The following is a 23,895-nucleotide window of genomic DNA, read 5'->3' as shown; positions in this document are numbered from 1 at the left end:
TCAGCCCTGCTCAGCCCCAGTTCCTGGAGACCACCCTGGTCCACTCCTGGGCCCATAGGTCAACAGTAATCCCCTTGTGCCCAGCTCTGGGTGAGGTCGGGGGAGATACCAGGACAAAACTCCCATGATTAGCCACGGGTGCTCCCCAGAGAGGAAAGGGCTAAGAGGATGGGGAGAGTGAGGGGAGACCACTTTCTGCCCTCAGGGCTCTCCTGGGGCTCCCATTCCCCCACCGAGGGGTCTCAACCCTGAGGATGAAATTGGTAAACAGGCCCTGCCTGGGAGGGGATAGGGGTTCTGGATGACTGTCCCTCCGTCCACTGCCTGCCCACCTCTGTCTTGGGCCCTTTTGTGGGTGGCCAGGCCCATGGTGACAGCAGATAGGATGGTCTGGTCATGTCTGGGAGGCCAGAGGTAACTGAAACTCATGTCTGACCATCTGGCTGGACCTCACATCTCATCTCCCCAGGGGACTCTAGGGCTTTTGGGGATGTTTATTCTCTTCACCACTTAGAGAGCAGGTCTCATGTCTAGGGAGGTCTCCGCTGCAGGGACTTCGCTGTGGGCTGCCCCAGAGAGGGCCTATTTGGAGGACCAAACTGGCAAAGGGCACTGGGAGTTCAGTGGTTATTTTCCCGACTTGATGGGCCGGCTTGGCCCCTGGGAGGAGCCTGTGACCCCTTCTTGGGTCCCTGACCCAGAGGGCCCCCTCCTTCACCACGAAGTGGTAAACAGGTTAAATGGGGCGGGAGGGGCAGGGGAGGGGCAGCACGCGATGGTCACAGAGAGGAGGGAGGAAGGCCCACATTCCCCCCATCCTCCCAACACGTATACGGGCTCACACACGTGTACACACCCCCTCACCCCAGACACAGATGCCCATAAGACTGACACCTACCACACCACTCACACACACTTATACACGTACACATAGACTCACATGCTCACCATGCGCCCCCCAGAAACACACACACACACACACACACACACACACACACTTTCCTGTGTTGGCAGTTAAGTCCACTGTCCTTAGAGCTATATGAGGCTGGCCCTGGGGGCTGGAGCTGGGTCCAGCACCATCTCAGTGGGTGCAGGGTGAGGTCTCAGGGCTGGGCTTCTGGAGCTCATACTGGGGACCATCAAGCGGTGATCATGGTCATTGCCTGGACTGTGTTTCTGCCATCACCACCCAGAAGGAAAGCCCCTCTTTGATGGATGTGTTTGTGTGTACATCTGCCCAACCCAGGCCTGGCTGTCTCTGAGAGATGACACAAGATGTCTTTTCCTACCCTCAAATACACACACACACACACACACACACACACACACACACACACACACACACTCATTCACACCATGGAAGGATGGTCCCTGGGCAACCCTGATCGCCTCCAAGCAGCAGCAGTGGGTGAAGGTGCCCTGCAGGCTGCCCCAGCCCGGCTTCTGGGTGTCTTCTTGCTGAGTAGAAGACCAGTGACGCTGCCACAGTCTTCGCCAAATGCATCCTTGACCAGAGGCACTGTTTCTGCATTAGGAATTCCACCTCACTTTGTGAGCACCGCAGCCCAGGGGCAGCTGTTTCTGGGTCATGGTCAGCCAGGCCCCCCCCCCACCGCCTCCTCTCACATTGACCTGGCCCTGGCTGAGGTGTTGAGGCATCTCTGAGCCTCTCACCATCTGCCTTCCTGCCTTCCACACCTGTGAATCCCTCAGGCCCTGACCCCAGCCTCCTCCCTGCCCCGCTGGGTTCCTTCTGTCCGATGGCCCGGGCCACTTTCAGCTGGAACCCGAGCAGAGGCCTCACCCTGCTCAGGCTTCTTGGATACACGTGGCCCTGAGCAGGCAGTTGGCAGCCTCAAGCCTCTTGTTCTGCCTTTATACCTTTCCAGAGCCCAGAAAGAAAGATGGAGCCGCTCATGCTAGTGTGAAGCTGGCTGGGATGTCCCACCTTGGGGAGCAGCAGCGCCCCCTCAGGGTCTGGCAGCATCTCCCTTAGCAAGTGGGAGCAGACAGAGAGCAAGCTCTGGGGAGAGAAAGGCCACAGAAAGATTCAGGAGGGCATGCGGCAGACTGCGGGCAGAGAGGCTGACAGAGTGACGAGACCCAGCAGTGGCAGACAGACAGACAGCCCCTAGAAACAGCCGCGCAGCACTTCCCATTGCAGACAAGACCCCAAGACAGCCACAGTCGTACCCAAACTCAAAGCTCCCACAAACACTTTCTCTGAGACCTTTCAAGAATCACCCTGCCTTTTGACAACTTCAGACCATCTCTGCGTGTGAAAGTGTATGCTTTTGGAGGAGAAGTTTCCTCTATAGCTCCTCCTCCTCCTGCCCCAGAGTTGGTTCACATGGGGGCAGGCAATCCTGGTAGCTTTGAAGTGGTTCTGTCAGGGAATGCAGTCAGGGGTCAAGGCCAGGTCAGGGGGTCTGCAGATGACATCTTTCGGCCAAAGCCCTGCTTATCCCAGGGTTCAGAAAGCCAAGGATGGCATCACTCCCTGCCTGGAAATGCCACACCCCCTGAGACCCATGTGCAGTGTCCCATTGACCCCAGGGGCAGCCCCCAAATAGCAGCTTGCCCAGAGAGCTTGTCACTGCTCTGGCAGTCCCCAGAGGGCCCCCCACAAAGTGCACTGACAAAAAGGGACCTTGATGGTCCTCCACGGGGACAGGTCTATCTTCTTCGGGGATGAACGTGCCGGTACCAAGACGGGAGGACCCTACTGATGGAGACGTGGCCTTGGGAGCCTGAGGCAAGATGCTGCTGGCACCCTGAAAGTGAGCTGCTGGGTCCTCTGCTTCTTCTGCTCGTGCCCTGGGCTCCCCTGGGCAGGGTCTGCAGGCGCGGGGCTCAGGCTGTCCTCAGGAGAGAGAAGGAGCCCCAGAAAGCACAGGGAAGGGCCCCTGTGTTTCCCCACCCACGCACAGAGTATGGACACGGCTGCTCTGGAAACCATGTGCTTTATTTGGAACCTCATTCCAAGGGAACCTCCCCCCGGGTCATAGAAAAGCTGCAAACCCTGTGGTTTGGTACAAGGCAATGGCTAAGGGATGCGGGAAATCCCTTACAGCTGGGGCCTTTGTCCTCTGGGCCTCAGACTTCCCTGGTCATCCTGACTCTTGGTAGAGCTGGGTATGGGCAGCTGGGACTCCTGGCGTGTCCAGCTCACCCCCCAGCATCTTCCTTATTTGAGGAGTATGCAAGCGGGTATGGGACAGAGGCCAGAGTCCCCATCCAAGGCCTGGGCCTCTGTCCCCCCCTGAAGGGCCTGCACCACCCAGCAGGCACGGCTCCTTGCCTCCTCAGAGCCCTGTTGCTCTGGGTGCATTTCAGCTGCCAGGTGAGAAGCCATGGAGCGTGGGGTGCCCCTGCGGACAGGCGAGTGGGTGGGGCTGGGCCGCCCACGGCCAGTTGGCCCCGCCCCTCAGTACAGGTCTGCGAAGGGCTTGGAGTAGTTGAACATCAGGTAGTCCATATAGTAGAAGTCGTAGGTGCGCTGCCGCTGCAGGGTGGAGAGCTGCGCGAAGTACTGGTGGGCGATCTGTGCGGTGGTCCGCGCCTCCTGCGAGTGCCGGTCCTTGAACCGCGGGAAGGTCAGGTTCCGCGGCGCGCGGATGAGGCTCAGGAAGAAGTTGGCGTCGTCCTCCATGCTCTCAAACTTGCCCACAAAGTCATAGTCGACGAGGCAGGGGCTGCACAGCCGGCTGACGTGGTCCCAGTGGATGTCCATACCCACGGGCCGGTGCACGTCCAGTAGATACTGGATGAACTCGGGGAACCGCACGCCGGCGCCCGTCCGCAGGGCCTCCCGAGAGGCGTTGGCCCGGTATCGGGCCAGGATGGCCTTGCCGAAGACGGGGTGATAGTAGCTATTGGGGTGCTCAAACTTGTCGCGGAAGGCAGAGACCAGCCTCTCGAAGGGCTCGCGGACGAAGAGCATCTTGGTGTAGGTGCTGAGGCGGTGAAGGATGCCCTGGCGGTCGAAGGTGTCCAGCCGCTTGAGGGCGCTGCCGTAGTGGACGGTGTTGTGCTGGATGTCGGTGGTGGACGAGGCCAGCCCGGCCAGCACCATGAGCACCCGCTTCCAGTTGGAGCAGCCTGCCTTGGGCACCTCGCAGTACAGCACGCGGTGGCGGTCCTCCACGAAGATGCGGGACACGTGGCGGGGCGTGACCGCCCTGCGGCTGCTGCTCGCCCTGTACTTGGCGCACGCCTCCCGCATCACCCGCTTGCGCTCCTGCTGGCTCTGGTGCAGGCTGACCCAGCGGCCGTCCAGGGCCCGGGGTGCTGGCCGGACGAACGTACCAGCCGAGCTGTTGGCCGGGATGGCCGCCGCAGCTGGCATTTTCTTGATAAGCAGTCGCCGGCGGCGCTGCCGGGATCGCAGACGGGCCCCCACGTTTAGGTGGGCTTGAGGCTCCTGGGACACCTGTAGGTTCAGGCCCCTCGGGGCCCGGCTGGGCAAGTCTCGGGTGACCCTCTCTGTGGGTGCCTTAAAGTCACCATCCTGGGAACTGCCTGATGGGAGGTCCTGGGGCAAGAAGAGAACTGGTTAGCAGGGTGGACAGGTCAGCTGGCACTGAGGGTCACACAGGTCAGGCCCTCGCCACGGCCGGGGTCCCTGACCCCTCTGTAGACCGCGTTTTTTCCCAGGTGAGGGGGAGGGGGACAGGCTGGCCCTGCAGGATGCGACCCCTTCGGTCTGAGCCCCCATAACAGCCCCCACAATCCCCTCTCCCCTCAAGAGGCCGTGGTGTGAGGTGCAAGTGTCATTTAGGCCACAAGATGGCGCAGGTCTCCCAGGAATAGCCTCCTGGTGACGCGGGGCGGGGGGGGGGGGGGGGGGGCGGGGGAGTTGGTGGCCTGCAGGAGCCAGGCTCAGAGGTAATGCTTCTATCAGCACAGGCCAAAGCCGCCCTCCAACGGGAAAGGGAAATTCATGGGTCCAAGGTCCCAGGTTTTGTTCCCAAGGCTCCTCGGAAAGACAGGACACATTTTCCTTTGCAAGATGGATTTACTGTGAGCTCTGAGTTTTCATCCCTGCCCTCCCCAACTTTCCCCAGGTTGCCCATGCTGAGATTCATCAGACTCTCAGAACTCACGCTGTGGGGCTCCTGTGGCCTGATGTTGAACTTTATTCCTGAAAAGCAAACAGAGAGGATAGTATTAGCAGTGGAAGTATCATGTGGTCCACAGGGACCTGCTTACAGGCTCTTGACTGTGGGTGCCTGGGCTGGAAAAGGCAGTTCAGGGTGGGTGGGAGGAGAGGCATGGCACAGTGCAAGTGCCCCTCCACTCTCCTACCCATGCAGAGAGTGGGGGTGCAGCAGAGACTTGGTCCCACTGGCTCCCAGCTGATGCTCACTTCTGGGTGTCCCACCTCCTGATGTGACCATCAGGAGGGTCCAGAAGGCGCCCTGCCCAAGGGTGCCCACATACCTGCCCAGTGGAGCCGCCAGGAACCTCACAGCCTGCCCCCACCTCACACTTTCATTAAGTCATGGGGAAGCGCCCTTCGGGAAGATCTGTCCGTCTTCTCTTCGTACACTGCCCTAGCTCTAGCCTTTCTGTGCTTGAAGATGACACACTCGTACCCATACCTCGGCACACAGGCCTGGGAGTGCAACACACTCTTTCCCCTCCGACTTGGGCCTCCCCACTGGCTCCAGAAAGTTCCTTCACCTCGGCATCTGCTTTGCGATTTTGGCCATCTCAGCTGGTCTTGGGGCGCCGGGGTGAGCTGGCTTCATCCTGCTCACCCTGGTTTCCTCCAATGGGCTGAAGAGAGGCCAGCACAGTGATTGATTGCCTGATGAGCCTTTATTGGCGACTAGGGGGAGATGGAGAGAGATTAGTGCATCACTGGCCACACTCCAGACTGTTCGCTCTGCCCACCAAGGAGGTGCTTTGCCTGCGCTGGGGTGGGGGCCGCTCAGGTTAAGCTCTGGGGAGTCGAATCTTTGACCAGAGGAGAGGATTTTGCTTTGCTCCGTTTGGTCCCAGTTTGGTCCTTTTCAGGGGAGGTCCTAGGAGAACGAGAGGATTTCCTTTGGGGGAACCTATTTAGGAGTCTTGGCTTCCTTCCCCATCCCAGCCTGGCCTCTGAGGCATCGGGGTTCTTCCTGCCCCTGTGCCATGTGAGTGGACATTTCTGCTCTGAGGCTTTGCCAAAAGCCACAGTCACAGTCAGAACCGGCCATCCTTTAAACAAGTGGAAAGCTCCAACTTCCAACTGGCACAATGGGGCGCCATGTTGACCACACCTGACTGAGTTCTGTTTGCTGTTGGGGGTGGGGATTGTTCTGAAGGCACTTCCCCTGCTGTCTCTGTGTACACGGTGGAGGTCCAGTGGCTGGAGCCCAGCTGGCGAGGGGACATCCAGGTCCTCTGTCCCTGACTCAGGGACTCTGCTGATTCCTTGTGAGGTCCATTTTTACAGGTTCAGCCACTGCTATGACCCTGGCCTTATACTGGTCAGTCTGAGGATGTGCCCACAATTCTCCTTCATTCATCTGCAAGTGAGAGTGGGGGAACGTGAGGTCACCCCTGGGCTGGAAAACCTAAATTCTCTGAGCCTGCCTGGACCTTTTCCGTCTCCCAAGAGAGGTGGAGGTGAAGGCACAACTTATGTTGCATCTTTCTTCTCTGCAATACTATTCTTTGACCTCTTTGCCCAGAGGATGACCCTTCCCTGGGCAAAGGGCAGAGTGTCCACACCTTCCTGGGCATCCCCCAGCTTATGTGCATTATATGTGTGTGCATGTGGCTGAGCCCTGAAACAGGCCTTCCAGATTCTTCCATGGAGAGGGGGAAGCTCCCTGTAGAACTGGCTGCACCCCTCAGGGGGTGGGGTGTGAGCAGCGGGTGCCTGACCTTGAGGCAGGAGCCTTTTAGAATTAAGCCCCTCAAAGGGTCCCCTTCTCAGCCCAGAGCCTCCTTCCCTCTGCCGCCCCCCCTTCCCCGCGCCCTTCTACATCTCTTCAGGTGGCAGTCGCCAGCATGAGCTTCCTGAGCTCATTTCCCTCTGATACGTGCAAGTTCCCTCTTGCAGCCAATGATCACAGATCCCTTCACCAGAAGGGACCCTCTGCACACTCAGTTTTCCTTCATGCTTCCGGGTTTCCTTAATTATTTTCTGATGGCAGCTGGCTCTGCTAAATCACCTTTCCTCCTCAGAGCCTCAGACACAGGAATTTACTCTGCTTGTCAATCCTGTCAACTTGTCAAGGTGCGATGGTGCTTATTTATATTCCTTTTCTGGAGCAAATGAGTCGTGCCAGATTTGGCCGAGAATGGGTTGAGGAGCCACTTACAAAAGGCATCTTGCCAGCAGGTGAAGTCAGATGAGGATATGCCTACAGAGTCACAGCCCCTACGGCTGTGACCTCCCACCAGCTCTATCCCCTCAGCCTGGAGGGTGGTGGGCTGTGAGGTCTGACCCATTTTTATCTGTGCAGACTGCACAGGAGGGCTCTGAGGCTGAAGGGTTTCCAAGACAGGTCAGGCCAGAGCTCTGAGCCCAGCCTGGAGAGAAAGTCCTTGCTGGACAGAGCCCAGGGCTGGGTGAGTCTCCTGAGCTCTTGGCCACTTTTGCCCAACAAAGCCAACCTGGTTGCAATTGTCCCCTTTGAAAAAAAACAATTATCTTGTGGAAAACCCAACAACAGATCTTATGTGGAGCCTGAGTTTGCCACAAGTTGCATGTTCGTGACCCTTAAACGTATGGCAGCTTGTTTGCAGACTGTGAGCCTATCTCACATGGCCACTTTGGAATAAAGAAACTTAAGGAAGGAAATGTAACAGAAATGGCCGGAAATGGCCCCGCTGGCCAGGGTCCCAGTGTCCTTACTTTTTTCTTGGAGGAAGCTGCTCTTTCACACACTGTTCAGATAAAGGCTGAAGCAAAGACCACCCCCAGCTCTGAGCCTGTGACGGCCAGGAGGAGCCTTGGGCATCTTGAGCCTGGGGCCTGCGCATTCCCCAGAGAGCTGCACTTCAGGACCCTGGACAGCTCCAGGGAGCGGCCCGGGAAGGGCCCTGCCTCTGCTGCAGCACCAGGAAGGTATTGTCACCAGGAGCCCCCGGAACCCTTGCCATGGGGGACTTGGCCTCAACATAACACCACCTGCCCAGCCCCCAAATAAGTCTAAGAGGTAGATAAAAGCCATATGCCCCCAGCCTTCTCTTCTATCCAGTGTCGCCATGCTGCGTCTCACCTCGCCTGTCTCCCTCACGCCTACCCTGCTGCAGGAACCCCCAAGGCCAGTCATGTACACCCTCTGCTTTCAGAGTCTGAGTCACCTGTCCTCTCCCTTCAGCATAATATTAATAACCTGTAAGGGAGCCCTATCCCCCTGTACGGAAAGAAATAAACGACCACTTTCTCTTTCTGGACAGAGGAGATTCGCAGAGTGGTTGAAGCACATGCAGTACAATAGCAGTGAGCAGCGGTGAGAGTAAACACGGTGTGGGCTATTGGGGCTGCCAAGCGCGCTCCACACTGCGAGCCCTCCGTTGGCTGAAGAAGCTTCCTGGCTGCCTGCCAAGGGGATGGAGCGACTGATGAGAGTGAGAGGCCAGCCCTATAATTAGGCCATGCAGCCTGGGTCTGCAGCAGAGCTGGGGAGGGGGGTCACTGGCATGTGGGCTGTTGGGGAGGACGGTCCCTAGCCCACCACTCCTCTCTGAATCACAGGAGGGAGACCTGCTGGGTTCAGTTCAGAAGTCCCAATCCTGGATGCCCAGGACCCACGGGGGGTGGGGGCTGGGGACCAGCCTTTCAGTCTGGCTGTGTAGACAGGTGACACTGACGTGGGTCAAAACAGGACTCAAGTGCCTAGAAAGGGCTGCCTCATGAGCCCTTGACCCCCTATAGCCCCAGGCTGGTCATTTGAGGAGAGTGACTGCTGTTCTGGCTGCTCAAGTCCCAGCCCTGGGCCCTGATGGGCAGTGGGGAGGGTCCTGCCACTCTAAACACTGCAGCCTTGGGGAAGGCACGGCTGTCCTGAAGGAGTCAGAGCCACAAAGAGGGACAGAGATGGGAGAGAACTGGAGGGGCCAGGAGGGGCCACAGGCTATGAGTGCAAGTGCGGAGTCCCTGCCCTGTCCGCAGTTTCAGACTCGTGGTCCTTGGATTCCCCAGAGTTTCCTGCATTGAGCTGGGTCTCCTTGGCTCCTTTTCCACAGCCTGGCTCTTCCGGCGGCTGAGTTTGCATGATGGACATCCCCACACCCATCTGTGCTGTCCACCCACATGTTCACTTATGCTGCCCATCAGGCCAGGAAACTCCAGGGGTTTCAGGCTGGGCGGAGCCAGGAGAGACACCAAAGGCAAGTCCCCCACTGCACCTCGGTTGCCCCCCGTGCGAGATCCTGCCTCCAAGCATCGGTCCCACCCCAGATTCCCTGGCAGTTGCATCTGGTGGGATGAACACCGTTGCCCTGCTCTGCTGTTTCCATATCCCAATTAGAAAGAAGTTGATCCTGTACCTACCATGTGTACTGGGAGAGAGGCCTTCATGCCCTGGGGCAGCCCTCCCTGGCTGGCCAGTGTGCAGGCCCTCACGCAAGCGGTGACGAGCTACAAGGTGTGAGGCTGGGATGCTGGCAGGAGAAACGGCAGCCAGGGTGCATGTGCTGGCTGCTCGGGTCAGGGGAGAGACCCTGAGGGAGCTGCGAGGCCCCCCTCTGCAGGGAGTCTGAAAGGTTTCTGAATGAGGGTCCCCCAGAGAAACCACCAATAGGATATATATATGCGGAGAAGGGTTTAGTTTAAGCAGTTGGCTCTTGCAGTTGTGGAGGATGGGTGAAATCTGCAGGGCAGGCCACGTCCTAGAGACCCAGGGAAGAACTGATGGTGCAGCTCGGGTCTGAGGGCCTTCTGGAGGCAGAATTCTCTCCTTCTCTTCTCCTAAGGCCTTCCACTGATTGGATGAGGCCCACCCACATTGTGGAGGGTAATCTCTTTACTCAAAGTCTATTAACTCAAAGGTAATCATATCTAGGGACTTCCCTGGCGGTCCAGTGGTTAAAGACTTCACCTTCCGACGCAGGGGGTGGTGCGGGTTCCATCCCTGGTCGGGGAGCTAAGATCCCACATGCCTCAGGGCCAAGAAACCAAAAACATAAAACAGAAGCAATATTGTAACAAAAATTCAATAAAGACTTTTAAAAAGGGTCCACATCAAAAAATAAAAAAATAAAGGTAATCACATCTAAAAAATACCTTCACAGTAACATCTAGACTGGTGTTTGACCAAACATCTGGGCACCACAGCCTAGTCAAGCTGACATATAAACTTAACCCTCACAGAGGGTGTAGTAGTTTCCTAGGGCTGCTGTAACAGAGTACCACAAAACAGGCTGGAGTAAAAATAACAATAATTTATTCTCTCACAGTTCTGGAGGCCAGATGTCTGAAATGAAGGCGTCAGCAGGGCCCTGCTCCCTCTGGAGCCTCAAGGGGAGGGTCCTTCCTTGCCTCGTCTAGCTTCTGGCTGCCCCAGATGTTCCTTGGCTGTGGCAATTTAGATCCAACCTCTGCCTCTGTCTTCACATGGCTGTCTTATGTACCTGTCCCTTCTCCTCTGGTCGTTTTGAATTAGGGCCCACCCTAATGACCTCATCTTGATGACATCTGCAAAGAGCCTATAATATGGTCAAATTCACAGGTACTAGAGGCTGAGACTTCAACCTATTTGGGGGGGGGGCACAATTCAATTCATAACAGGGGGGAAGCGACTTCAGAGGGCTTTAAGAGCACTGGGCAGGAATAGCCTGGAGGAGGTGAGAAAACACTTCCCTTGCTGGGTTGGGTGGTCCAATTAGTAACGAAGGATTGTATTAGTTCTCCGTGTTCTTGGGGCAGAAACTGTGTCAGACAGAGTCTGGCACAAGGTCTGGCACACAGCAGGAGCTCAGTAAACGCTTGTGAAAAAGCCGAGGCTTCCTGGACTGAGAGCTGGCCCTGGAGAGGGGGACGGGTGCTGGGCTTCTCTGTGCAGCCCAGGGTTCCGGCTGGGCTTCTCTGGCTCGGCCTGGTAGCCTGAGAATCGTCTGTGTGTCTGGGTGGCAGGTGCCAGCCGAGTAGCCAGATGCAGACAGGAGCTGCGCCGGCTGAGGTTTTGTCCACCCCACCCCGGCTGTGTGGGGTCTGTGTGGTCGGAACTAGGACACACCCAGCTGGCTCCCTCCCATTGCCACCTGGGGGCCACCTGGCCAGGGCCTGCTCCTGGGTCCTCGCAGTGGCTGTATCTCCTCTGGCTCTTCTCCCACCAGCTCAGGCTCTGCCCTTTTGAGGGGCAAGCCCTCCTGACCGCCCCCTCGGCCTCTGTCTGCCTCATTGTGAGCTGCTCCCTTCATCTGGGCAGATTGTTAATTTATGCAGATTTGATGCAAAACTCAGCAATTAGAGGGCAGCCTGGACTCAAGGCACAGAATTCAGATGGAAGAAGCCTCACCAAAGGGCCTTAAATTCTCACTTGTGTTCACTGGAAAATTCAACTCATTAAATTCTCTGCTAGGGCCTCAGCTCACAGCCATGCCACCTCTGCTGCCCCCAGGGCCCAGGGCAGGCAAATGGGGCTCCAGGCAGCAGGGGGCCCCAGACAAAGGTGCCGGCTGCTCCTGGAACCAAAAGGTGGCTCTGTAGTCAGTGTGGACCTTGGGGAAAGGCGGGGCTCAGGCCACACATGGTCCTGGGCGGGACAGCAGGTGGCCCTGCAGGGCTCTGTCCTCTTGCCTCAGCCTCTGGGGAGTGGGGAGAACTTCTTCAAGTTGCTCTGAGACAACCAAACTCACAGTGGGGTCACCTTTGGCCCCAGACCAGAGCAAGGACTTCCTCTCCCTTAACCTAGAGACTCCACTCTGAGTCACAGCTTTTAACAAGGGGTCAGCATATTTAAAAAGAAGGAAAAAAGAAAACGAGAACACTGCTGTGTGACCTTAACCTCACTCAACTTTAGTCTCCTCGCCAGGAAGATGGGATAAAAATACCCCTCTCCCAGTTCCACAAAGGTGTAAAGGAAACGATGCAGTGGTGGGCAAAGGGAGAGCACACAGGATAGAAGCCACCGGCCACTGGTATTCCCATCAAAGGGACACCTTCGCCCCGGCTGAGTTTCCCTGAGCCCAGCTCCCGCACGATTGCAGGACCTCTGGGACCTGTCTGCGGGGGAGGGAAGCGGGAATCTTCCCGTCTTGGGCTGATGGGCACCTGACAGCTCGGCCCGCTACTTGTTTTGTTTAGCGATTCCATTCCCTCGCCTCTGAGATTAGGATCCACATTTCAACTGGGTAGTTCCTTGTCCGCTCAGCCTTGGCTGTGAATTCCCTTGGAGCTGTCAGAGTGGAGCGCTGGAGCTGCCCGTCAATCAACCAGCCAGCCAGTCAGAGGGTCTGCAAAGTCAACAGCTGTCCTGCCGCCCCACCCCTACCCATCTGCCCATCACTTGGTTGGGTGGGGGTGGGGGGTCCCTGGGCATCCTCCGTGTGCCCGCCTGTCCACAGGGGAGGGGTCCCCAGCTCCCACTTCGAGGCTCTCCTGTGTCAGAGCCTGGGGGTGACTCCACCACGTTCAGGGTGTGTGTGTGGCCCCAGCGCACGTGCCACGCACTGCTCTGCGCCCTCACATAGGCACGTTGCCTGGAACAGGACCTGGTACGTCGTGCTGCTGCACCATGTGTGCCAAGGGGACGCATCACACCACATCTCTGTGCCGCACACACGCACGCTTCCTGCTGTGTGCCGCGGCCTGCGCTGGGCGGGGAGGCTATGTTCACGTCCATGTACGGTTTCTGGGAGCACGTGGCACACGCTTTAGAGCAAGCCATGCCTTTCCTTCCCTTTATGTATTCCTTCAGCACACACAGGCCTGGAAGGATAAGCAGGAGCTAGTGAATGCTGCTGCAGATGAGAAAGAACCAAGCTCGTGACCCTTGCCGGCAAAGTCACGGTGCCCCCCGGCGGCACCTGCAGCGCGGGAGCTGGTGGCAGAACACAGTCAGGCAGGCCACCACCGTCTGTCCTTTCACTCCACACTGACTGAGCACTGTACGTGTCAGGCAGTGTCTTAGGCACCAGTGACGGCGTCTTGGCCATGAACGGGACAGTCGTGGCCCTGCCCTCATGGAGTTTACAGGAGGTGAGGCGCTGAACAGTGGTTCCAAGTGTGATGGCAGTCACGGAGGACGTGGCAGGCGGCAAGTGGAGGGGGATGCCAGCAAGTCCAGGGCATCCGGTGAGGTCTCCCTTGGGCAGTGACAGTTAATTGACACCTGAAGGTAATGAGGGCATTCCTGGCAGAGGTCGATGGCCTTGACCATGACAGCAGGGCTCATGGGATGCAGAGATGCAGAGACTGAAGGGTGTCCAGAAATGGCAGGACCATGGTGGTTGCAGGGAGGACCAGCAAGAAAGGGGCCGTCTGGTCCCGGCAAAGGTAGCAGGTCCTTAACTTCTCTCCTAAGTCCCCAAGGGGAGCCTAGAAGGGCTTTAAGCTGCGAGTTATTTTGAATTTGAGTGATTCTGAGAGGAAGAGCTGAAGCCAGAGCGGAAAGGCTGGTCCGTGGATGTTGCCATTGTCCGCGCAGGACAGGTCTGAGGCCTGGCCCCAGGTGACGACGGTAGAAAGTGGGGAAACGTGTGAAGAATATTTCAGGAGGAACAGTCGGCAGTAGGAGGTGTGCTGGTAAATGTTTAACAACTGGCTCCGTGGGCGGCGGGGTGGGGGAGGAGCCTAACTTGTAGTGTTTGCTGATTTCCGTCGTGTAGGTACTCCTACCATGGCAGATGCCAAGCTACTGATGTAAATGTGGAGTTGGGCCCTTGTGGATTAGTACCAGTGGGCCCCTGGGTCAGCAGGACCTGGGGACTGACTGGAAGCGGAGTCAGGGATCCTGGCTTCCAGCTTGAGCAGCAGGGGTGTGCTGGTGGCACTTCCTGCGAAGGGGGGCAGATCCTCATTGAGTCTGAGATGCCTACGGGTCTCCCAAGTGCAGATGTCCAGAGGGCAGCTGAAGGAGGGACGATGGGGGGCAGGTGTATGAGCTGGGGCACATTCCATGGCCTGTGGCTCTCTGGGGTCGGTGATGGTGTGGGACCAGCACTTTCCAGAGGACAGAAAGCAGGGCAGACGCAGCCAATTACCTGAAGCAAGGCAGTGGGCCTGGCCTGAGTCCTGCCTTTGTCCACAGCCCACGGGGAGCCACGGCTCCGGCTCTTGAGTCGCTGTGACCAGGTTAAATGGGATGGATGTAATGTTCCTCCTGTTCGGCTGTCAGGGGCCCCTGGTGACTGGTCTCCAGCCAGCTCTGCAGGAAGGGGCCTAATTTGGCTTGAATATTGGTGAGCTCCTGCTGGGGGTTGCCAGAAAATAAAAACGAGTGAGTCATTCTGGAGCCTGAGGCTGAGATGGCCCCACTGAGGGGCTGCCTGTTCACAGGGAAAATGCCAACAACACCGACTGGCCCAGGCCTGTGACAGACTCTCCTTCGCCGGAGCCGAGTCAGGCCATCAGAGGCCGCCGACGGGGCAGCCTCATTACCGCGATGGCCTGGCCACAAGATAATGATCGGGCCGGCTCAAGCCGGCTTAAGGATGTGACATTCCGGCCGCGGCATCAATTACTGAGCTGTCCTGTGGCTGTCAGACCCATCACAGCTGCTGCCTGTGATACCCTGAAGAGCCGCAACAGTAAATCCGTGCTAGCTGGTGCGTCCTCGAAGGGCCCCCCACCTGCTGCAGGGGCCGCTTGGTGAGGGAGGCAGCCCAGGTTCCCAGGGGGGAGTCGGGCTCCTGCAGTTGAGACTGCAAAGGGCCGCTCAGGGGCTCGGGGTGGATGCGCGGGTCCTCAGAGGGCCGCCCCAGATGGCCGCGCATCGGCAGTCACGCTGTCCACTGATCGTGCCCGGAGGGGCCCCTGGGCCCGACTCCAGCACCTCCCAGGCCCATCCTCTCTCCAGTGTCTCCTCCAGCACCATCGGGACCCCCCCGCCTCCCCAAGGGGCAGTGGCATTTCAGGGATCATCCTGTGTGCCCCTGAGCAGAACTGAGCCCCTGGTAACTCACAGATGGCAAGGGCGAGGCAGGGGGCCCTGGCAGTCAATCCAGCTGTTCTCTGCCATGGGTCTGGAGAGCTGCAGTCCACAGCTAACCCTAACCCCAAGGCAGGGCCTTGAAAGTGGAGTCGGTCCAGCCAAGGACCGGGCCACCAGCAGCTCAGGAAGTCTTCGGCCTGAGGATTTGGCCGGGTCCTCCAAGAGGTAAGGCATTAATCCTGGCCTTGGCAGCGGCTGGCTGTGGAGACGCCACCTTCCCTGGACATCTGGCTAAGACCCACTCACTCTCCCTTCTGTCTGGCCAGCTCTTGGCTCTGCCCAGCTCATCACCCTGGGGTCCAGCCAGCAGTGGACCTGGCTGGCTGGGGGCTGACCATGGCATCCCCAGCCATCCTGAGGGCACAGAAAACCTGTCCTCCCACTGCTCCATCACAGCGTGCTGGAGCTGGGCTCTACACCCACGTCACGCACTCATGCAAAGACCCACAGGCCCTGTGTCCCCAGCGCCCAGCTCACGAAAGGTAACCAATCCTGGGGCACTGACTGCAGGGCTGAGACAAAAGAGGAGGGCAGAGGGGCCCTGCGGGCTGCGTGTTCAAAGGTCTTTCTGGAGGCGACTGGGGAATGGCCTGCAGAAACCGAAGGCCTAAAGGAAGAGGAAAAACTGATCGGGATTCTTAAACCCTAATGTAGATGAGCAATGCTGGGCCTGAACTCACGCAGGGCAGGGAGATGAAAGGGGAGGGTAGATTCTGGAGAACCACCAGGTGGGAGGGCTGGAGGGCTTGGTGAGTCAGGGGTATGAGGGGTGAGGACGAGGGAAGTGTCTGGGGTGCCCCGCATAATGCTGTCTGGGGGGTGGGTCCAGGGGGAGGGAGGAGCCACTGGGGGAAGACAACACCCTGGGTTTGTTCATCTTGAACCAGAGACCCAAGACTTGAGTAAGGCCTGCAGCTAGAAGCTGGAAACAGTGTCTAGACACAACCCAGCCCAAACTTCCAACATCCTTGAAACACGAGCCAACATAACACTGCATAACAATACCCTCTTAGCTCTGAGCACAAGAATATTAAGTAGAACTACACACTGGAAATATCATCCAGCATTTTCACAATTGTCATGTGTACTTAGAATTTGCCAAAGCAGCAGAGACCCCAGTGCCCCTCTGGTCAGCAGCATTTTGGGGATGTCACCTTAACTCTGAGAGGCACCCTTCACAGGGAACTGCCTGGGTGGGGCACGGGGGCTGCTGGGTTCCTGGCAGGCACTGTCTGAGCTCCCCGAACGTTCCCTTCAAGGCTCAGTTCTCCTCTTAGCCTTGGCCTGCACATTGGCAGCAAAGCTCTGGAAGTTAGACCCGCCCGCTTTGCAAATAGAACATGGTCCCTGTGTAATAGCTGCTCACAGGGTGGCGAGGGCCACTGTGAACAGAAAGCTGAAGAAGATATTCTGAGCTGTCTTTCTGCTTCCTTTGAAGTCCAACCAGCAGCTGCTCTCAGGACGACGAGCACAGATCACAGGCACAGATGCATCCCCTCCCGGCTGTGTGCATTTCCTTCGGAATTAAGATTCCTGTCTGGATTACTGGGCGTGCGTTTCGGGCACCTCTTTGCAGTTGAGAATGTGCAATCCCACAAAACAAAAGCAACCTGGCTCATGCCTTGTCCTTCTATGCCTGTGTGCGGTGGAGCTGAGGGGCTGCCCACGTGGGTGTGTTTGGGGCCGTCCTCTCTAGAATGAATGGTTCTCTGGCTGGGTGAGAGCAGCGCAGCCCACCGAGGCTTCTTCTGCAGGATTAAACATCATTCCTTCTAATGACTTGATTTATGTCTGGAGGTTTACAGCTCCAAACAAAATATTGTGATGATGGCAATAAATCACACCAGGGATGTTTACAACGGCGACTAGAGTGTTTTCTGTTCGTTAGGGAGGTGATTACAGAACGAGGGGCTGCTGTGTGATAGCTCATGTGGGGCAGGGAGTACCCAGGACACACGTGGCATCAGGCAGAGGGATGCGTGAATGCCTGAGGTTTTTGTGAGAGTTTGTGGTTGGAGATGGCAGGGGATTCAGAAGAGCTGGAAATCCGCAGGAAGGCACTATTCTGGGCGCTGGAGGAGGCTCACGGGTGGTGGACATCCTGAGAATATCATTTCCAGCTTTCAACCACTGTCTCCCCTGCTGCATCCCCGACTGAGGGCACCAGCCAGCTGAGGTCAGGGCCCAGGAACCCATGTATGCCGTTCCTCTGTGCACTGGACAGCTTCCGGAGCACACTGGGGCCATTTGCCAGTCTGCAGCCTTGTCTTGGGTCGGGGGAGGACCTGGATGGCCCAGGCTAGAATGGCTCTTCGGGGCTGAGCTTCCGGGAAGAACGAGGGCCAATCGGCCTGCAGACAGGTGCCCCTGGGCTGGCATCTCTCACTCAGATGGTCAACAGAGAGTGATCTCTTTCCCCCGAGACATCACCCTGCAGAGCAGAGCTCAGAGGAACTGAAGTCAACCTCAAGGTTGGCCAAGGATTTAGACAGGACCCCAGTCTGGGCTCAGGAAGAAACCCACAGCCCTGCTTCCCGAGCTCCCGTCCTTCGCTGAAGTCTTCTGTCAGAGAGGCTGTCACCCATGCCCCCAATGGCTGGGAATGGCTGTCCCTGTGAGGCAGGGCAGAGGCTGGAGTTGGCACACAAGGAGGGCGAACACTTGAGGGGCTGCCACAGAGCACCCTGGACAGTTCCCACCAGACCAGCTGACGCTCCATTCTGGCCGGAAGTCTGTGAGAGTCCAAGCCTTTTCGTTGGTAAAATGAATCCTGTCCCTGGCATCAAACTGGGGGAAAGGCGATGGGAGGAGGCAGGACTGGGGTCAAGTTCTGGGGGGAGGTCTGCTGATCCCACGGGAACACAGCAGCTCTTCTGGCACTCTCTTCCTAGGCAAAGAGATGTGTTCTCGGAGGAGCCCCATGGCCTTAAATGCCACATCAAAGACAGTGTGCCCACTGGAGGTCATGAGACGGGGTGACTCAGGGATGCTGGGCACTGGGGGAAAGTGATGCGTGACCAGGTATTGGCCCCAGCCGCTGCTCATGGCACATATAACTGGGAGGTGTGGGTGGGGAAATCAGGGTGGGGGGAGGCTCATGTGGCGCACAGAGGGTGTCTTCCACATCAGACGCGATGCAGCACAGGTGATGGTTGGGGAGATGGCACGTGAGTGGCACACTGACAGCACAGAGGATACTGGGTGGGAAGGGAAGAGGATGGCATGTGGGTGGTGATGGATGGCGGGTAGATGGTTGGTGGATGGGGGTGTGGATGGAAAGTGGATAGTGGATGGATGGGTTGAGGTCCAGGGAAGGGATTTCAAAAAAAAATGTTTTTTATTGGAGTATAGTTGGTTTACCATATTGTGTTAGTTTCTGCTGTATATCAAAGTGAAAGTTACACATATACATATATTCACTTTTTTTTAGATTCTTTTCCATATAGGTCATTACAGAGTATTGAGTAGAGTTCCCCGTGCTATACAGTAAGTCCTTATTAGTTATCTATTTTATGTATAGTAGTGTGTATATGTCAATCAGGGAAGGGATTTGAGATGGATGCTGGGCGAGGACTGGACAGGTGGGTAGCTGGAGGGGTGACGGACGGATGAGGAGGCTACACAGACACAGGCAGGCTCCAGTCCAGCCCCACTGGCCAGAGATGCAGCCTCTGGTTGTGGCTTCCCTGTGGGCAAGATGGACGGGAAGCTCAGTCCCTGACCATCTTTGGCTTCCTTGATGGTCAGGAGGTGGCGTAGGTAACAGCTCCAAGTCAAAGGTAAGCCGGCACCCCCTCTGACCCCCCTTGAGCCCTGAGTGTACATCCTGGCCGCTTCAAAAGATGGCACTTCTCTTTCCACCAAATGCTGAGAGCAATCTCCAATACGTCAGAAGACAAAGCTTCTGTCCATCTTTGATTAAAACAAGGGCCTCCCCCTCAAACAATGTTGTTTGTTTTATAAAGTCTGGCAAATTTTGATAATGAAACCTTCAGAACATATAATACCAAAACTTTTCTAATTCCAGGCAGATAAGGAATAATGGTAACGTATTTCAACTTCAGAAGCAAGAAATAACCTTTTATCACCTAATTTAACAACGTTACTGGGAAAATATGTTAGGAGAATGTAAAAATGCTATTTAAATGATAAAATATGCTGTCTTGGATGGCAAGGATTTTAATTGCCACACTCAGAGTCCAAACACACTTCTATGCCAGCTCTGACAAACACCGCTAATGACATGGTGTCCATAATGAGGCGCGGCGGAGAGGGTCAGCGTCTCCCCCGGGATCTGCAGAAACCCAACAGCTGTCTGGGCTCTGCAGCGCTCATCAACATCCCTGCCTTGTGAAGTATGAACCGGTTCGGTATTAATATTAATCGGCCAACATATTAATATTAATCAGTTAATATATACTTCCCATGACAACAAGAGATAAAGGAATCTTATTATGCGGGGGATCAGGGAACACGGAATATCTAAGTGGATTTCTTTGGGACGCACAGCATGAAGGAGCCTAAGCCTCTTACACGTGTCGTCTCCGCAGAGAATAGAACTGGGGCACACTAGTGGGCAGAGTCACGAGCAGGAAATGCCCAGGGCAGGGTGAATCCTCTCCAGAGGCAGGGAGATGTTTCCCCTAGTTGGCGAGCAGGTTGGTGGGACCGGGGAGGGTGTGGGCGGCCCTCACACCCTTTCCTCTCACAAGAATAGCCGTTCCCAGGAGAAGCAGGCTGCACAGCCCACGAAGAGAGAACACAATGGCCTTGCCCTCGACCCCCAACCCTCCTGGTCCTGGTGAAAGGGGTCCATTGCTTCTGGAATGAATCATCTGGGACCTGGTGGGCGCTGAGGACCCAAGGGTGTCTCATGCACTTCAGCAGGGGAGGTTTTGCTCCTGTTTTGCATGAATGAGAGCATGAATCTCAGAGAGGTCACGTATGCCGCCTGCGTCCACACTGCTGGCCCTGTGGGTGGCAGAGCCGGGGTCCAGGCTAGACCTGTCTGACTCTGTGCCCTTGTTCTAAACATTATACCACACTGCCTATCTGTGTCTGGGGACAGTGGGCTGGCCAGGCAGGGGGTCACAGCAGGTCTCACAGAGCCATCACGCTGGCATCACATGGACAGAATGAGCACCTGTGCTGCCCACTCTGGGGTTCCTGGGGAGGCCAGCCTGCTGGGCAGTGGCAGGGGGTGGACGGGGGCAGAGCTCTCTCCACCAAGGACTGCCTTCCTGCATGCTCACTTGCAGACAGCTTCCAGAGGCAAAGGCACATCTGAGCACAATTAACATTTTAAGCACTAATTATTTTACTTGGGTGTCTAAGTCTGAGGATCCTTCAATTTCAGTTTAATTGGAGAAAAATGGTCATCAGTTATTGAACAGCGGGAGGGCGGCTCCACGCTTCCCCAATATCGAGCCTCCCCAATACCGAGTCAAGCTGAGAATCATCCAAACATATGGGTCGCCGTGGCAGCAGCCGTGCCTCTGTGCCAGGCGAGGGTGCGGTGGGCGGGCCTCGGGCACCGTGCCCTGCCGTCCCTGACATCTGTTGGGAATGCTTTGGGGCTGAGTTACTCGCCTTTTCGTCTTTTCCATTTTGTTCCATTTTCTGCAACAGCATCTGTTGCAAGAAAACCAACTGCAAGAGGAAATGGGATTCGTTATTAAAAGGAGAGCTTATAACGTTCCCTGCACTCCCCCTTGTACTTGATAATAATCTGCGCTCATAATGAAATCCTCAGGCCCTCCCTGGCATGGCTGGGAGGGTCGGGGGCTGGCAGGGGGTGCACTTACCTGCGGCTGAGGGACATAAGGGCTGTCCTGGGTGGGAAGCTCAGTCCGAGGGGCTTGGGCCAGTGCCCATGGCTGCCTCTCCCTCCTCCGGGGGTGGACACCCGGTGTCCAGGGTCTCATAGGAGAACCATGAGGCTTTGGTGCCCACACTTGTGGAAAGTTAAAAGGAATGTTTTATTTTGCTTTGCTTATTTTTTTTCCCTTCGGTCCTCTATGAGCAACCAATTAAGAGGATCAATAGTTCTGGGCCCCTGACAGGGAGCTGAGAAGGTGGGCCCCAGGAGCCTGGCTGCTGGCGGAGTGGGGCTGCGGCACTCTCCTCTGGCAGAGTCTCTGCAGACTGGATGGCCTGGCCCAAGGCTGGGGGAGGGGGCTGTGGAGGGAGGGGTGGCCCAGGCAGCTCTGGAGAGGAATGAACAAGAGACTCTAAGGAGAAAGGGTCTGTCCCAGTACACGCCCTTGCTTGGGGACCAGAGCCCCCGGTGAGGGCATCTAGTTTTGTGTGCAGCTGGAAAAGCTGAGTTCAGCTGTGACCAGCCGTGGACATGTGACAGGCCCCCGCCCAAGAATGCATCCTTCCAACCCCCACTGACCCCACTCGGTAACCTCCCCTAGTCACAGACTCCCTGACCCCATCAGGGTCTCCTTAGTGCCCCCATGCTGTCACCACCCTGCTCAGGATACCCTTCCCAGGCCTCATCTCTCTCTCTCTCAGCTTCCAGACCCCTGGCCTTTTGTCCTTGGGGAGAGACCCCACTTCCCAGGCAGGCCTGATAGACCACCCTGGTGCAGGGTCTGGGTCTTTCCAGGCCTGACCCCTCAGGCCTGCGTCTGGGTGCTGTGGCCCCTCAGTCACGTCAGCTGCCTGGGATCACCCTTAACCCAGGCTCTGGCTTCACAGAGGCCCTTGGGCCCTGCAGGACTCAGGCGATGCAGCCTGTGGACAGAGGAAGGGCAGGAGCCACCCATCTGAGTGCCTGGTACGGCCCCTCCTCGCCTGATGTGCACAATGACCCCAATCTTTTCAAGACCCCAGCACTGTGTGAGCCCACCGCACGTGCCCACCCTCTGCAAGGGGCCCCTGCCTCCCTTCCCTGGGGCTCTGATCCTAGAAGGCTGGGTCTCCCACCTCAGCAGCCCACCCACCGCACCCAGAGACCACCCTGGGGGCCACCCAGGGAAGAGCCCACTCTGCTCCCACACCGACCCTGTTTTCCTTGTCAGTGAGGGTATTTGTTGATTCCAGGTACCCTTGTAGAAGCTCTGGACCCTTACAGAAGCCCACAGGGTCGGTGTTATTTTGACCCAACTTGACCCATGAAGAGACAGAGATGCACACATGTTAAGCCACCCAAGGGCGCACAGCTGGTCAGTGGCTGAGCTGGGATTTAAACCCAGTGGTCCTTGGCCCCAGGGGCTGCTCTCCTCCCCGCCTACTGCGTTCTCAGGGTCTTGCTGAGCACGGGCACGGGCTGCCCTTGCTCCCTCTCCTCAGCACCCAGCTCCCCCGTTCCACTCCCACTCCGCACGGCCTCTCAGGGGGTTGACTCAGGGTGGGGACTTTCCTTGCTGCCTCCCTCCAGCTTCAGCCTGGGCCGTATCTGAAACAGCTTCTGGAACTTCTCTGACGCCCTCAGGCATCTGTGTGCAATTGTGGGACGTGAGCTTCCCAGCCTGAGTTTCTTCTTTAGACTCTCCTTGGCTGTCTGCCTTCAGTCCTGGCTGCCTCCCCCTGGGCTGTGGTCCCTGCTCCCTCACTGCACCGGCTTCTGCATTAATGAAGGTGGCCTGGCCCTGAGGGTCTGAGCTGTGAGGGTCCCCACGGAGCCCATGAGCAGCAGTTGTTCACTGGCCTGCGGCCTCAGTTTTACCAACTCTATAATGGGAAATCAGTGGCTTGGTACCCACAGACGAATGTGTTCCCCAGAGGAAAGGGCGACATGAACAACCTGGTGAAGGGGCATGCAGCCACTGTGTTCAGATGGTAGAGCTCCTGGGTGCCCAGGTGTGGACCAGACCCTCATCTTCCCCTCCTCAGCTGGCAGCCCCACCCAGGCTGCAAGCAGAAGTGAACCCCGGGGAAGGGACGCTCTGGTGAAGGGAACCTCGGCTGCTGGAGGGGACAGGGCCACAGCCGCTCAGTGGCGCTGGTACCAGAATGCAGGTGGCACCATGTGGCTGCAAGAGCAAGCCCTCCTGCCAGAAGCTGTGGCTTCCACTTCTTGCCTTGCCCGGTTCCAGACTCGCTCCGGTCCTGCATCTCCTCACGTGGAAAATGGGATGATAAGGGGGACTCTGGGGAGGGTGGCAGGAGCTCATCCACGGGAGATGAAAAGCAGAGTGCCCAGGGCTGCTAAGTACCTGCGGCAAATTTAGATCCGAATGCTAAGTATCACACAGTGGGATGGCCTGGCTCTAATAGCCCCTCTGGGTCAAAAGAAGAACTGATTTGGGTGAGGCGGGCGCAGATCTAGCCTCAGGCCTGAGGGCAGCATGCCTTGGTCCTCGATGGGAGGAGGTGCTGCACAGGGCAGTTCTGTCCACAGGCCCTCACTCATCTCCTCCTGCTGCCCATCCTGAGAGAAATGGGAATCTCCATCCACGGGACCACACTTAGAGCTTGTTAGGGGTGTAAACTTTGTAGCTGCACCCAGCAGGCAGACGCAGGGAGAGTCAAGACCAGCCTTCAAGCTGCTTCCACAGTCTCTACCAAAAAGCCATGCCTTATGTGTGTAGGTGAAGACGAGTTCAAAGCTTAAAAGTCTTCTTTAGAATTGCTTTTGTCATGAAACATTTCATTCACGCAAAAGAAGATTTTTAACATATAATGTACACAGTACAAAGAAAAAGCGCACAAACATCCAAGTATCTACGACCAAGCTTAAGAAACAGAGCTTTATTAATAGTATCAGTATCACCCAGACTCCCTCAGCCCCTCTCAGACATCCCTGGTACCCGGCCAGGATAACCACTACACTGAATTCTGTGTTTAT

The 23,895-nt window shown here is 56.9% G+C and overlaps 1 protein-coding gene across 2 annotated transcripts in view; it reads right to left on the bottom strand.

The window, feature by feature from the left end:
• Positions 1–2,947: 2,947 nt before the first annotated feature.
• The window catches only part of CHST8 (carbohydrate sulfotransferase 8), a 124,624-nt gene continuing 103,676 nt past the window's right edge, over positions 2,948–23,895 (bottom strand). For both annotated transcript variants that reach the window (XM_082367674.1, XM_082367675.1), the window contains exons 3-4: positions 5,106–5,143; positions 2,948–4,534 (exon numbers count right to left, since the gene is read on the bottom strand). In XM_082367674.1, the coding sequence (XP_082223800.1) occupies positions 3,428–4,534; positions 5,106–5,143 (1,145 nt within the window). In that variant the 3' untranslated portion in view covers positions 2,948–3,427. The remainder of the gene's footprint in view (positions 4,535–5,105; positions 5,144–23,895) is intronic.

The sequence above is a fragment of the Balaenoptera borealis genome, assembly GCF_965194805.1.
Source record: "Balaenoptera borealis genome assembly, chromosome: 19".
Classification (NCBI taxonomy): Eukaryota; Metazoa; Chordata; class Mammalia; order Artiodactyla; family Balaenopteridae; genus Balaenoptera; species Balaenoptera borealis.
This window is presented reverse-complemented; position numbering and strand designations above follow the sequence as displayed.